The sequence below is a fragment of the Patella vulgata genome, chromosome 5 (genome assembly GCF_932274485.2).
Source record: "Patella vulgata chromosome 5, xgPatVulg1.2, whole genome shotgun sequence".
Classification (NCBI taxonomy): Eukaryota; Metazoa; Mollusca; class Gastropoda; family Patellidae; genus Patella; species Patella vulgata.
This window is the reverse complement of record NC_065883.2, coordinates 51,364,314-51,378,263: the sequence shown is the minus strand read 5'-3', so window position 1 is coordinate 51,378,263 and position 13,950 is coordinate 51,364,314. Positions and strand designations below refer to the sequence as shown.

At 31.3% G+C, this 13,950-nt stretch overlaps 1 protein-coding gene across 8 annotated transcripts in view; it reads right to left on the bottom strand.

The window, feature by feature from the left end:
• LOC126821175 (poly(rC)-binding protein 3) overlaps nucleotides 1-13,950 on the bottom strand; it is a 185,617-nt gene that overhangs the window by 16,263 nt on the left and 155,404 nt on the right. For all 8 annotated transcript variants that reach the window (XM_050549561.2, XM_050549569.2, XM_050549568.2 and 5 more), the window contains 2 exons: nucleotides 8,792-8,931; nucleotides 1,951-1,974 (listed from right to left, as the gene is read on the bottom strand). In XM_050549561.2, coding sequence (XP_050405518.1) covers nucleotides 1,951-1,974; nucleotides 8,792-8,872 — 105 coding nt within the window. In that variant the 5' untranslated portion in view covers nucleotides 8,873-8,931. The remainder of the gene's footprint in view (nucleotides 1-1,950; nucleotides 1,975-8,791; nucleotides 8,932-13,950) is intronic.

The following is a 13,950-nucleotide window of genomic DNA, read 5'->3' as shown; positions in this document are numbered from 1 at the left end:
ACCAGACTCTTACTCCCAACCTTTTCCTAATTCAACACATATTCTGTCTACTATAAGATCATAAAACAATAGGTATGTGGTTAGATCTATGGGGGTTCGCACTACCTGTAATTAACTAAATACTTGATCTTTGCCATATAGTAGAAATGCAATATGTACGCTTTGAAATTTGTATATCTCCATGCAATATTATATAGCTATTTGGTTGGATGAAACATGTAAGTTGTTAAAAATATAAAATACATGTATACAGGTGTATACAGAAACCCTGATAATGAAAACAAAATGTTAATTTTTTTTTTTACCAAATATTTCCCACTGTACTATAATAATTGAAAAGTTTCATGAAGGTGACTTATCTACTGGGTTCTAAAAAATATTTTGGAATCCATACATTTTACTGGGAATTATTTGTTTTGATTCCATTACAATCCTAATAACTGGTTCAAATGACTAGTGTAGAGGTGAACTTGATGTGCCGTTAATGTAAATTTTAACCTAATAGACGATATCTGTTTAGTCATTTATCGAATCCCAGTAGAATAAAATAGCATATGTTAGATTCTGATTCTAGATACAGGTATGCTGAACTTCCTTCCATATAAATCCAATACCAAGAATAATAAATTCAAATTTTTGTTCTAAATTCTGACGTCTGGCATTTGATGTCTGTACCAATGGCCTTCCAGTTTTAGTATCATTTACTAAGTTCTATGAGCTTATGATATAATATTTCCTCCAAAATGAACCAGAAAAATTATTCTTGTCAAAACAAAAGCTCTACAAGGTATAAACATGGTTAGCAGAAAATGTAACATATGGTGCACAGGCAATCTGAAAATGAATGCTTCCAAAACATCAGGTTGAACTGAATCCTATTCCATTAATAGATAATAAGGAAACATGTTTAGAAATTTCTATACAAGTCAGGACCTTGCAAATATTTGTGAACATGCTAAAGACATAGAAAAAGTGTTCACATGTACATAACAGAATTACAACTCTTAGTAACTTTCTCCTGGCATTACAAGGCTATGAAAATACGAACCAGGCTGAAAATATCGTAATATAAATAATCCACCCATAAAGAATTCATCTTTATTCATTTGATATTTAATTTTATGAAATTATGTGTAGGGAAATAAAAGCTTCAATCACAAAAACACACAGACTTAATGGAAAGGTTGGAGACTATTTCCTGTCAAAGACAAATCAAAAACCAAACCCAGTACTAATAATACACATGGAGAGTGTAATAATATATGTAAAAACATATTTATTTATAAGTTCAAATTATGAGAAATATATAATACACAATGAACACACCTTTGCCTTTCCCCTTGTGTCAAGATCAACATAAATAACTCAAATTATTAGACAACTTTACAATTTGGTCCAGTATATAAGTCAGTACCCTAGGAAAACATAACATCCTGCGAATGTTTCCTTATTTCCTCCACCTCGACATACTAGAACTAATTTACATGGTTTCTAAACTAATACCATATGATGAACGACTGAGATAAAGTTTAAACACAGAGAGGGTGCTGTATTCTGACATAATGTAACGTCAGATGCATCGTTACCAGGTATCCTGATAATACAAACGGTTGTAGATGTACAGGTTAACATTTCCCAATTCAGATCCACCAATTAGACCCATGGTGCTACTAACAGTCTGATTGAAATATTTATTACGTCACCAAGCTCTCAGTTGTGTTTTTGATAAATAAATGATTGATGTTGAGTGCAGCATTACCAGAATTCTATTGAGGACTTTTTTAAAGATGAGATACATTATCTAGAAGATAGTTCATAAGTCACAAGTGTCTATATTTTTTTCCGCATAATGATGTCATGGTTACATGCATGTTTAGCATATGATCAGATGTAAATGATTTTATCAGACAACAATTCACAGATTTCATAAAGAAAAAAAAAATAATTCACCTTTCCGATTATGCTGCCAACTTCCTGCAAATAGAAAATAAAAAGATTTAGCATTTTGTCTTTATAATTCAGTGATAAAGGAATTCATTGGAAGTAACATTTTCAACAATATTGAGTATAAAACATTCCTTATTGTAAATAATGTATTTTGTGTTTCTGCTCTGTGCTGCATGATGTAATATATGAAAAAGTAAAAAAAATCCCACCTTTTTAATTGTTGTTCTACCCTTGAATCTACCAAATACATTACTTAAAACTAGCATTAAGTGTTACTGTTAGAAGAAATATTATTTTTACGATTTGTTTTAGTAGCTATTGAGGTTGGGGAACATAAATTATTTCTAATTTTTCTAATATAAAAAAATTGCCGGTCTCATTTTTATCAATATTGTAAATAGATGAGAAATTCTTTCAGGATTTTCTAATTTAATGATCCTATCATTTTTAATCAAAGCTTATGCCACTAAGATTATACACAGGTAACTGAAAAGATTCATATTCACAGAATAGGAACCCTGTTGTTATCTCAGAATATTGAAATATATAATGAGAAATGGTATCAGGTGTTCTAGAAAGTAAGACACATCTTAAATGCATGATTATATGGCAGATAGCAGATTCAGTCCATCATTATAGTTGTGTTTAAACCAGTTTAACATTAACATTTTTCAAAATAGTATTCTTACAATCTAGCAATTAAATGGCCAAATTATTTCCAATTTAGTTTCTTACTTCAAAAATCCATTATTCATTTACTACTCTGACATTATTTTTTACTGATAAGCTGTCTTGATTTTCTATATAAATTCAATGACTGTTATCATATATTATCTCAAAATGTACCCTGTCCTGGTAAGAGAGAATAATCATCACCAAGGTATCCTTAAACAAGAGGCTTTATCAAATTTGACCTCCAACCCGTCTGATATCAGATGATATCCACCATAACACTAAATAATGCGATTGTTCAATTGATGATAAAGGTGTTAATATTGGCACTCCTGCTGTATTCAGTTATGACTTGATATCGCGTGATGTGAGATGAGAATGTCATTAATATTTAATGTAACAATTAAAGTCATTCAGAAGAGATGAGCACACTTAAATAATAGAAAGTAACAGAGTAAAAATATCTCTGGAACTCAAAGCATTCATCAGACATCAATATGTTAATTAAGGTTTTAATTGTCTGTCTTGGTTGATTTTTATTATTATTAAATAGAAAACAAATTATAAATCGATATCCTCTGATTTATTTTCTTACTTTTATTACATATTTCAAACATTGCTAAGCTCCTTGTGTACATATTTTAAAACCATCAAAAATTATTTTGAACAGGAATCAATATTATAACATTTCTATGTCTGTGTGGGTGTGTTTAATCAGTTGTAGACAAGTGTCAATAATAAAGACACAACTTAGTTTCTCCAGGGAGGGGTAGGGGGATCTTTGGATCCTGTTAAAACATGTACTTGCATGGTGATTAATGGTGATTTTGTACATAACCTTGCACTATAATAGATTGTTATTCTATGAAAGAGTCAGGAACTTCAAACAACAGAATATCAATGTCCACAAATTAAGAGATTAGATCGTCTGTAAGTGTTGAAGTCAAGTTTACTGTCTCTATAGTAACTACATGTAGACCTAATCACCCCTCGACACAATTAATACTTTTAGATTATATCACAATTCCTAATAAGCTATACAGTTTAACAATTGCAAAATTATTTTTTCCAAAATTGAAATATGTAAGGAAATCTGTTAAGAATACTAAATATGTGCAAATTTAACAGATCTTTCACCTATCAAAATTACATTTGCTTATACAGTAAACTTCGCATAAGTCGGATCTAAGTGGACTGACCAATTTTATCCGAGTTAAGCAAAGATCCGAGTTACCTGAAGACCGAAATTCAATCTTAGCTCAATTAGAAATAATAATTGATTCAAAGGCACATTTCAAGCTTTTGTTCGTATGTGCGAGTAGATAACTTCCGTTTTGGTGCGAGTAGATAACTTCCGTTTTGGTGCGAGTAGATAAATTCCGTTTTGGTGCGAGTACATAACTTTCGCTTTGTTGCAATCTTTGCAAAATGTCCTAAATTTTTCTGGAAAGTGTTTCATAAAGCAGACAGCGAGTTTCGAATTTTCCGGGAAAATTCTATTATTGCGTCGCATCAAATAGGCTGATTTGAGTCAAAATGAAAGTATTTTGGGGCTTTGTGCATGGAACACCTAACCGTGTTTTAGACCATCGGGACAACGTGCAGGATCAAAGGGTCAAAACAATTTTAACCAAGTTGAGCGAAGATCCGACTTATACAAATCGGACTTATGCGAGGTTTTCTGTAGTTAATTTTAAAATAATATAATCTCCAGCCTATTTATTCTAGATTGAGCTAATTGTTACTAAATCTATCATTTCAATTAAGAAGAAGTTAAGTAGTGAACAATGAAACAATAATAGAACTAATCATTAGCCTATAGATCATATAATAGTTCCAGTTGCTCTATAATTTGCATACTATCATAAGTATATTAGGTATCGTGGGACTGCCAGGCATTCATCATAGATTCAATTACACGTCTGCTCCTAATATATAGCGGGAAATTGATTTAACCTCAAAGACCCAAATCAAACATGGATGCTTAAGCGTATAGCTATTAGAGACTAACAGTAAGCATGAGGGTGATTTATCTTTTATCTGTCGAAAGGTTGGTATGAATACTTTTACTGAACTTCAAATAAAATCACTATTAAGCTTTGAAAGAAAAGAAAGCTTTTATTTTGTTAGAAGTCTGACATCAGCCATTTCCTATTAAGTCTTATATAGAATCTGCCTTTAGGTATCTCAAAATGTCACTACGATAGGCTTTTAGCTGTGCCTCAAGACACACCGATTTTGCTGTTATTAAAATACCCTAATTAGTACCAATACCCAAGTTAAAAAAAAAATTGTGGTTGGAATTAGCCTGGGAATTTGACGGTTCTATAGACTGCACAGGGTAATCAACGAGTCTATCTTTTCTTGTGGCAGGCACTGGACTATAACTAGTGCTGATAATGATGTTGAAATTAGATTGAGGTGCTCATTATTCAATAGCTACAGGAAACACGCCAATAGGCAGTTGGCTGAAGAGTTATTAGGGAGCCAAAATTGGAGCTAGGTCCAAATAGCTACCAGCATTGTTGACCATGAACAAACTCTAAGCTATGGACAAGATATCTAATTTGAACCATGATTGCCCAATTTGTCACCCAATACACCAGTAATATGCTCATTATAAAAGAAAAGCAAGGTTGTTTATAAGGCAAAGCGATATGTGACATTTTAAAATGGGTTGTATTCTTTATTTTCAGTAAACAAATTCACATTTACCTAACAAAGATGTCTTGATTACAAAACAAACATAGTTTTTTAAATTTCAGTTCAATTTCGAATTCTAAAAGTATCAGTATCTATTTCCAGGTAGACAAATGTGACCATGTTTGAATATCACAGAAAATTACTGCATTATCCATCACTATTCTAGTGCCCTTTGCTCAACAAATATGACATGCAAGTTCTATGGGGTTTTTTAAACATTAAAAGAATTAACAGCCTTCAAATACATTCAATATGGACACCTTTGAATTGACATGATGATGTGATGAAATAGAAGAACTTTTTTAAATGTGAAAATGAATCAATATAAAGATACTTTTTTCAGTTAACCTTAGTCTACAACAGAAAAAAAAACAAATATCTAAAGCTTTTATCTTATTGGCAGCAAAATCCATGAAATTATTGAAAACAAAGTCTTCACAGAATCCGATAAATCAAATAGGCTTGCATGATGACAGCTTCTATTGAAATTAGCAACTATTTTGGAAACACTGAAGGGTACTTAGTTTTACAGGATATCTTCTTTATCACTTAAATCATTGTATTTAATGTGGACAAAAACTGACATGCCATAGTGGCCATCACCATTTTCTGAATGACAAAACAGGTCTACCGACTTGAAGTTGAACTCATCAACTTAAATAAATAATAACATTAAAGATAGCTTCCAGGGGTTTTAATTCTACAAACCTTCTTTCAGAAATGGATGCATTTTTTAAAAATTTTGTAGAAATAAGTTTTTGTAATATACCAATGAGATAGTGGAAAGTACTATTTTTGCGTATACACAGTCAACTATTTTGATTTCTGCAAATTATATAAAATATATACGTATTTCTGATTAGACATGATGAAAATTTGAATTGGGCTGCTGATATGAAGTGCTATTTCAATTAATCGTGGAGCAATCTTGAAATTTTGCTTCAGAAATTCATTTGTTATGTAATTTTAGTTTTATTTCTGGTTTAAATTGTCCACTCTATTGGCTATATCACAACATTGGCTTTATGTACAGACCAATAAAAGCAACACATAAAGTACAATCAAATCTGTCAATTTTATTTTTGACCCAAATGAAAGAGGGATAAAATTGATTGGATAAATATTGTGGGGAGTGTATCAATAATACCTGTCAATTTTCACATCCATTATGTTCACAAGTGTAGAAATAATTTGCAATTTTTTTGGATATATTTTGTTGAGCATGGAACACTTAAAGTTGTGGAACATGATATGGCAATCACTAGCTGTATACATAACAATAAAGCTAGAATACCAATCTTGTTTACCGTCATCGATTAAACAATCACTACCAATTTATTAATTACCAACCAACCAATCAACTTATTCAGACTTTAGAATTACATGTTTACCGATCTAACTGACTGATCATACAACCCACCACTTTTGAATATAGGTAATCACATTTTAATGAAAAAAAATATTAATATGAAATGTGTGGTTGGCAAACTTGCAGAAATACATTAATCAGTTTTCAATGATTGGACATAAAATATTAAATCAATATAGGAATAATAACATTGGGTAATAACACATGTAGAAGCTTCTTGTATTGTCAGAGTGGTCTGTTAAATACTGCATTGTAATAAGTAGAAATATCTCAGATTTAATTTATTCACGATTTTTACTCCAATGATATCACAATTTGCATGCCCCATGTCCTTAAAGGGGGATGAAACTGTCGATTTCGTTGGATCTCTCAGTATTGTTAAATCTGAATGAAATGTAAAATTTATTGAGCTCAGTAAGTTGAGAATTAACTAAAATAAGGAATGTCTGTACTTTGCAATCATACCAATATTGGCATATTTAGAAAACACAAAAAGAACCTAAATAAATTAGTTCTTCAATATGCTCCTTTAATCAAATATAGCCTACACATGCAGCAAGTTTCACTGAATGTATATATATCATTAGCAGCCAGGCCAATATCATATTAGATTATAGATGAAGGGTATAGAGGGAATTTCAGCCTTGCGAAATGAACCAACCAAATATCCTCAGAACAGCAATGTTGCAAAATCTCTTATATAAGGGAAATTCAACAAGCAACAGGCATTCTGTGTTTGGGACATTTATGTTTTGAGAATCCTATTAAAATTTATATTTTATACCCAAGCTTGAGGAATCTCAGTGTTCCAGAAGGATATTTGTAGTCTGACAGTAAAGAAAGACAGGCCATTCTACATGTAACTGGTTTATGGCATATTTGAGAGAAAAGCGTGATGATAGAAATGTTATTAGGAAGAGAGAAAAAGGCTTTAGTTTATCACATTATACTAGTAATGGACTTCAGAACCTCATTACGACAACTTAGGCCATAAATAGATAGGGAATTAATGGATAAAAAAATAATTATCTTCCTAAGCAATAGGTTTCCATGTAGTAATTGTCGAGTCTAAAGCCGACAAAATCAGTTCACAGGTAAGATCAGGCAGTGATAATTTTCTAACAAGACAATTTGCTGCATAAAATCAATGGACTTTGATGCGTGAATAACTTTCCGCCACCGAAGAATTGATTCCTGAAAGAATGTCTTGATAATGCACAATAGGCCACGGCTACCTCATTACATCAAAGTGTTTAGCTCGAGTCAAGAATCAGAATGACTTGATCAGTGAAAAAATGAGGGAAAAATATGAAAAAAAGCTGTAACGACAGATTCCATAATCTAATGTAAATTACTGTCAATCAGCTTTTAATAATTAATGATCAGAGTTTGCCATTATAAATTACATATTTATGTTCAAATCTCACTTAATACTAATCCTTTTTTAATTCTTAAACGCTAATCAAAAAAAAAAATATTATCAGAATAAACAAATCATACTACATAATCTTCTGATGTTGATGTAAGGAGATAGAAATTCAAAATAAAATAACAAAGAACATTGCAAGTGTTAGAAATGTTAAGATATAGTTTTGAAGCAATTACTCTTCTCTTTTTATTTATATGCATTGCTTGTTGGGTTTTTAATTGATATGCCACATTACTTCATTCTGACAAACATTAAATCATATAAGCTAGCTGTCTGCCCTCTATAGGCGTCTTCAGATATATATATATATAGAATAATTATAATTTAATAATATAATAAGTGTAAATAACATTCATAAATAAACACAAATTATGATATATATCTCCTAATAGTTGCACAACAAGCTCTGAATTAAGTGATTAGGGATCAGATGTTATGTAATGGAACAGGTGTTATCAGGTGTTAAAGAGCTGAATACAGGTGTAAAACAAACGTGTTCATTCTAATTATCAACATGTAACATTACAGCAACACTACACCATTTACTTATAGCAGAGCTGAAATATTTCTCTTGGAAAATAAATGTGACTGGTTTTGAGTTTGACTTATTTAGTGTGTGATATCCTCAACGTAGGAATCCATTATTTACAAAGATAAAATAAGATACTTACTTTTCCCTGCATGATCATTCTAATGGTAAGAATTGTGGACGAACTACTATCGTTTTGCACCATTTTGGTCTCTGTTGCCATGACAATTTAAATAAACTATTATAAAATCGGCAGTCGTCTTTGGCTGCACTAGGTTTTAACTGAAAATAGAAAACATAATGAAACTAAATAAAATAAAATACAAGTTGATTTATTATCAGCTATTATCATAAACTGAATTATTGAAATAAAATATAGCGTATTGTCAACAATTCCATACGTAAAACCATCCAAAACAGTTCTACGCATCTGCAACAGGAAAAATACAAGTAGGTGTTAATTCCCACAAGATAAAGATATCTACTTGCGGTAATATCAGAGACTTTTATTCATTTGACATGGTCATCCATCACATGACACAATACATTCTGGTTCCTAAATCTGTCGTCGGCCTTAATAACACCAACATTATCTTAGCCCAATCAATACTGTTAACTTATCAAACCTGGCTGATATTAAGGAACCGCAGATTTGCATAACAAACGTAAGAATAGAGATTACTGTGTAAATCAATGTTAGAGGGAGAGAGATCGCTGTGAAAGACAATGATGTGTAGTAGTAACTTATCGGCTACGTACAATATCAACCACCGTGAGTATCAAAGGTAATTACTTTGTGATGAGATTTTCATAAGACTGGCTATTAATTTTTCTAGACCAATGATTGAGGGCAATACAACCATCTGACTCAAGTCCAGCTAGATAAGGCAGTTTCTCTTATCACATTTATTCACTGATAGTGTTTAATAAAGTGTGAGAGTTGCAAAATTGTATAATACATATCAAAGAGGTCATTATGGTTACAGCTAGAACCCTCTCAATGTGTGGTAAGGGGACCTCCTAATAAATTTAAAGTAATTTTCTTATAGACGGACTGGATGTAAAAAGAACATAAAATGAAGGTAATGGTAAACCATTAGACTCTATCAGACTGTGCCAGATTTTATTGTCTTTTCACCACTTCACTAATACATAGTTACCTTCTTCGATAATACCAGTCATTTCTCTTTTATTAAAAAAAACCCCATGAAGTTAAGCGTAGGTACGTTTAGCCTCAAGCCACAATGGTGAGATCAGATATTAATCTTTCATGGGACAGTCATTGAGTGAGATATGAAATCAAGATATCATCGGAAATAATAAATAACAAGGTGTTCTCGTTCATTACTCTAGCATGCCAGACATTTCATCAATCTAATAAAGGGTATTATAAAAGGCTTGCACTGTAGCCAAATATATCGTTTACGGGGACAAACTTCAGGAAATTTGGTCATACAGGGGTCTATAAGACAAGCAGACTGAAGACGATAATTACAGTTAAGTCGTGCTGAGCACCTTTCATACTCTAACAATAGATAATTAATTTTCCCTAGCTTTTGTGCAACCATGATTTAGTTGCCATGACGAAAGTGGTTTGTTTAGCTTTCTTCTATGGTCATTTTCATCATGCGTGATCTCAGAGACGGAAATTGTGTACTAAGGTCTAGGAGTAATCGCTTTTTGATCAATAATTTTTCAGGTGCGATTTCATACTCTGTCTATGTATTGATTTTTTGGGTGTTTTTATTTTGTAATATTCAGCCACAATACAGAGTCAAGAGCATGCTTATTTTTCACTGTGAAAATTAATTACATGTACTTGAATAATGCTGTAGGAAAGATTTCAGTGGATAGCAGACAGTGTATACAGTTGAAGTATGTGGACAATAGGCATATAGAATTACAACTTCAAACATAAATGTGTATCATTCTTTCTTGAATTAATTTTTACTTTAGTATGTACTACTGAATTTCCCAGTTTGCAAAAAAAAATTATTTAATATTTTTTCTTTCAAAAAAGGAAAGATTTTTTTCAATTTTGATGATAAATTTGAGGTGACAAATGTTTCCTCTTTAGTTCATCAATGGTCACTGGTTGGATCTTGCACTTGTACATATGACAAGGAATAGAGTTTTCTGTCCATCTTTGGTTTCTCTGGGTATTCCAGTTTTCACCTACTTTCAAAGACGCCTATGTGCAAGCAAATTATTGAAATCAAATTACTATACATTAGTCCTGAAATGACCTAGTTACTGTTGAGTGGTCACCAACCATTTTTTTTCACTCTATCATTTTATAAAGTAAATTTCTTACATACATTAACATGGCACCCTTTAAAGATGATATAAAGATAAGAATTTTAGCCTTACAACCGTTATGAGCAAGTTGATCATTCTCTAACTTATCGTAAATCTCAATATTTATGACTCTCTTGTCAGATTTCTGCTTTTACATTTCATTTTATCAATCTTGATCTATATGGTGAAGAGACAAGTTATTCTCTTCCCAGCTCTTAATTCCCAGCTTTTTTCTACTGCGGGTGCTGACAAAATGTGTGAGTAATATTCCATCGGTGCTTGCTTCTAGCACAGTTTGTGAATAATGATCAGATCTTACAAGTCCTATAATTTAGTAGGGTTTCATAAACCTATAAAACTACCATAAAACATCTTTGAAGGATTTTAATCTGCCAGCTTGTAACTCTAGCATACATAAAGTCAGAACATATTATCAAAGCTAATGGCTTGCTACAAACGAGATCTATAGTGAAGAACATGGTTAAAGAAGAGGGTAGAAAAGATATTATGTCTATCATTGCTGGAAGTCCCGTGGAATTCTGAAAGGTATTGCATATAAAAAAACTTGTCTGTATCCATGTTGCTTGACTTTTATCAACAACTGAATAAAGTTATCTAATACTAATGACATAAGTTCAATTTTTAACTTATCTTATAAAATACATTAAAAAATATTTTGTTCTGACATATTGATCATTTCCTTCAGCAATATGGAACAGTTTCTTCAGGAGTAAATTTACTCTCATGCCCATTGGAACAAAATTCATATTGGGGGGCTGTCAGTGCAGCGAGCCAAAATGGGTTCTGGGGGAAAGATGCTGAATGTTTTGAAATTTCTGCATATTAAATTCTCTACCATCTGTTTTCAAGAGGAAAATTGATACACTATAATATTGATATTTTTGAAATATAATGGAATTTGTAAGAGATTAAGGAAAGAAAATAGAAGACTGTGTATTAAGGAATGAATAATCTATGGGATTTCTAATCCTGACATCATAAAATTACAATATATTGTGCTATACACCTACCTAGATATGTATTTATAATATATTCTATGTGTCACATCAGATACGATATAGTGGTGATTATAACACTGATAAGAACAAAGAATATGTATTTTTAGCATTAACTGGGAAATAAATGTAAAGGCGACAATCATCATATCCAGCATACCACATATAAAATGGATAATATATTTTTCAATTCCATAAATGTCAACATGTCTGATAATAACCTATTTTGATAGAAAATAAATAGAATAGGAGAAGATTTCAACTACTAAACCATTTTTGCACAGATTCAACATGCAAGTAAAATGACATATCCTATATCTGAATGTATTACCAGATTTCAACGGTACTATAAGATCAAAACTACACAGAAGGCAAACCACAAAATAAATTATCACCATGATTTAGATGAAATATAATATAAATTTCAAGACTGTTACAAATAAACTTCTTACTACAAGTAGTACTGAGTGGAAGAATCCGTAGAACAGTGCAGGTTAGCATGGATTTCAGTGATACCCTACGAGCGAAAAGGAAGAAATCCTTTGAAAATAATCCCAAAATATAATCTCCTACCAACACACTGACAAGATTGTAGCAGAAGTTATTAAAGTTGATAAAGGTCTACTGCCCTGTTGCTAGGGGATTATATTTTGGGATGAAATATAACAGTGTCCTGTTCGACAATGTAGTCAATTGCAAGAATTCTGGTAGAATTATTATTATACCCAACTCTATGTCTGTAAAGCATCAGTAATTAGTATTCACCAACTATTATTTGATACACATTAAGCAGATGGCATCAGTATGGTCATCATGCATATCCATACTTGATGGAATTTGGACAATTAATTTCTACAAACCAAATATTTAGAATTCACTCTCAACAGCCCCCTGTCCTTTCAATGATTGCAATTCCTTGATTCCACACATACAAGTACTGTAAACAGACCACAAAATGTCTGTCTATAATACACTGACCTTATTTAAATTATTATAAGATCCCAGCATGATCTATTGACTTGATGTAGAAAATTAGTTGTACATTAATTTAAAAGAGCTGTCTGTTAATTAACTCCATCTTTTACAGTCATTAACAATTAACCTTCACAATCAATCTAGGTCCCTTGCTTGTTGATCAACAAAATAATGGAAGCAATTAATCAATTATCACCTTCCTTTATGCTATTTTAATGTAATCCAAGCAGGGGATTAATTAATTCCATCTTTATCTTTTACTAAACATCTTGGATCAACATTGTAAGAATTCAAGATGGTGGTAACAATAGTCTTTATCTTTTAAATAAATATAGATAAAATTGACACATTAAGCTGAAACAAATGATCTAAACCCACGGCTTTTAAGAATATTAAGTTACCCAAGTACATTGTACCTATTAATCGAAATCGACAGTATTTATTATCAATATAGCAAAGTACAGTCTTTGATATCAGTGTTAGTTTTATTTTATGTATAGATTATACCTTCAGGGTAATTAATTATAATGACTATTATGATGATGTATATATACTATATCTTAGATAAATGCTACCCCTTATTCAAACTGTTCTATAAAGATTACAATATTATTTGTATGAATATCTACTAAGTCTAAAAAATAATTTTTCATTTGTTCTTTTTGATTGCTAAATCTATAAGACATACTGAAAAGCCAAACAGTAATTAACCTTGAATTATATAAGATTAATAAGATCATTTGTTCCTGGAGTTTTACGTCCACTTCCACAAAGTGTGATATCATAGACAAGTAATATAAGACAATTCAATCACTATATTATATACTATAACAATGATATACAAAACAATACACATTGTTGGTTTCCTTAATACACAATGTAAAACACTACATACTTAATACACACAATATATACACCATATACAGCAAAGTACACTGGTATTGTAAAAACAAACTAATACACATTTACATAGAAATATATTCAACTTGATTCGATTTTTCTACTGAATTAG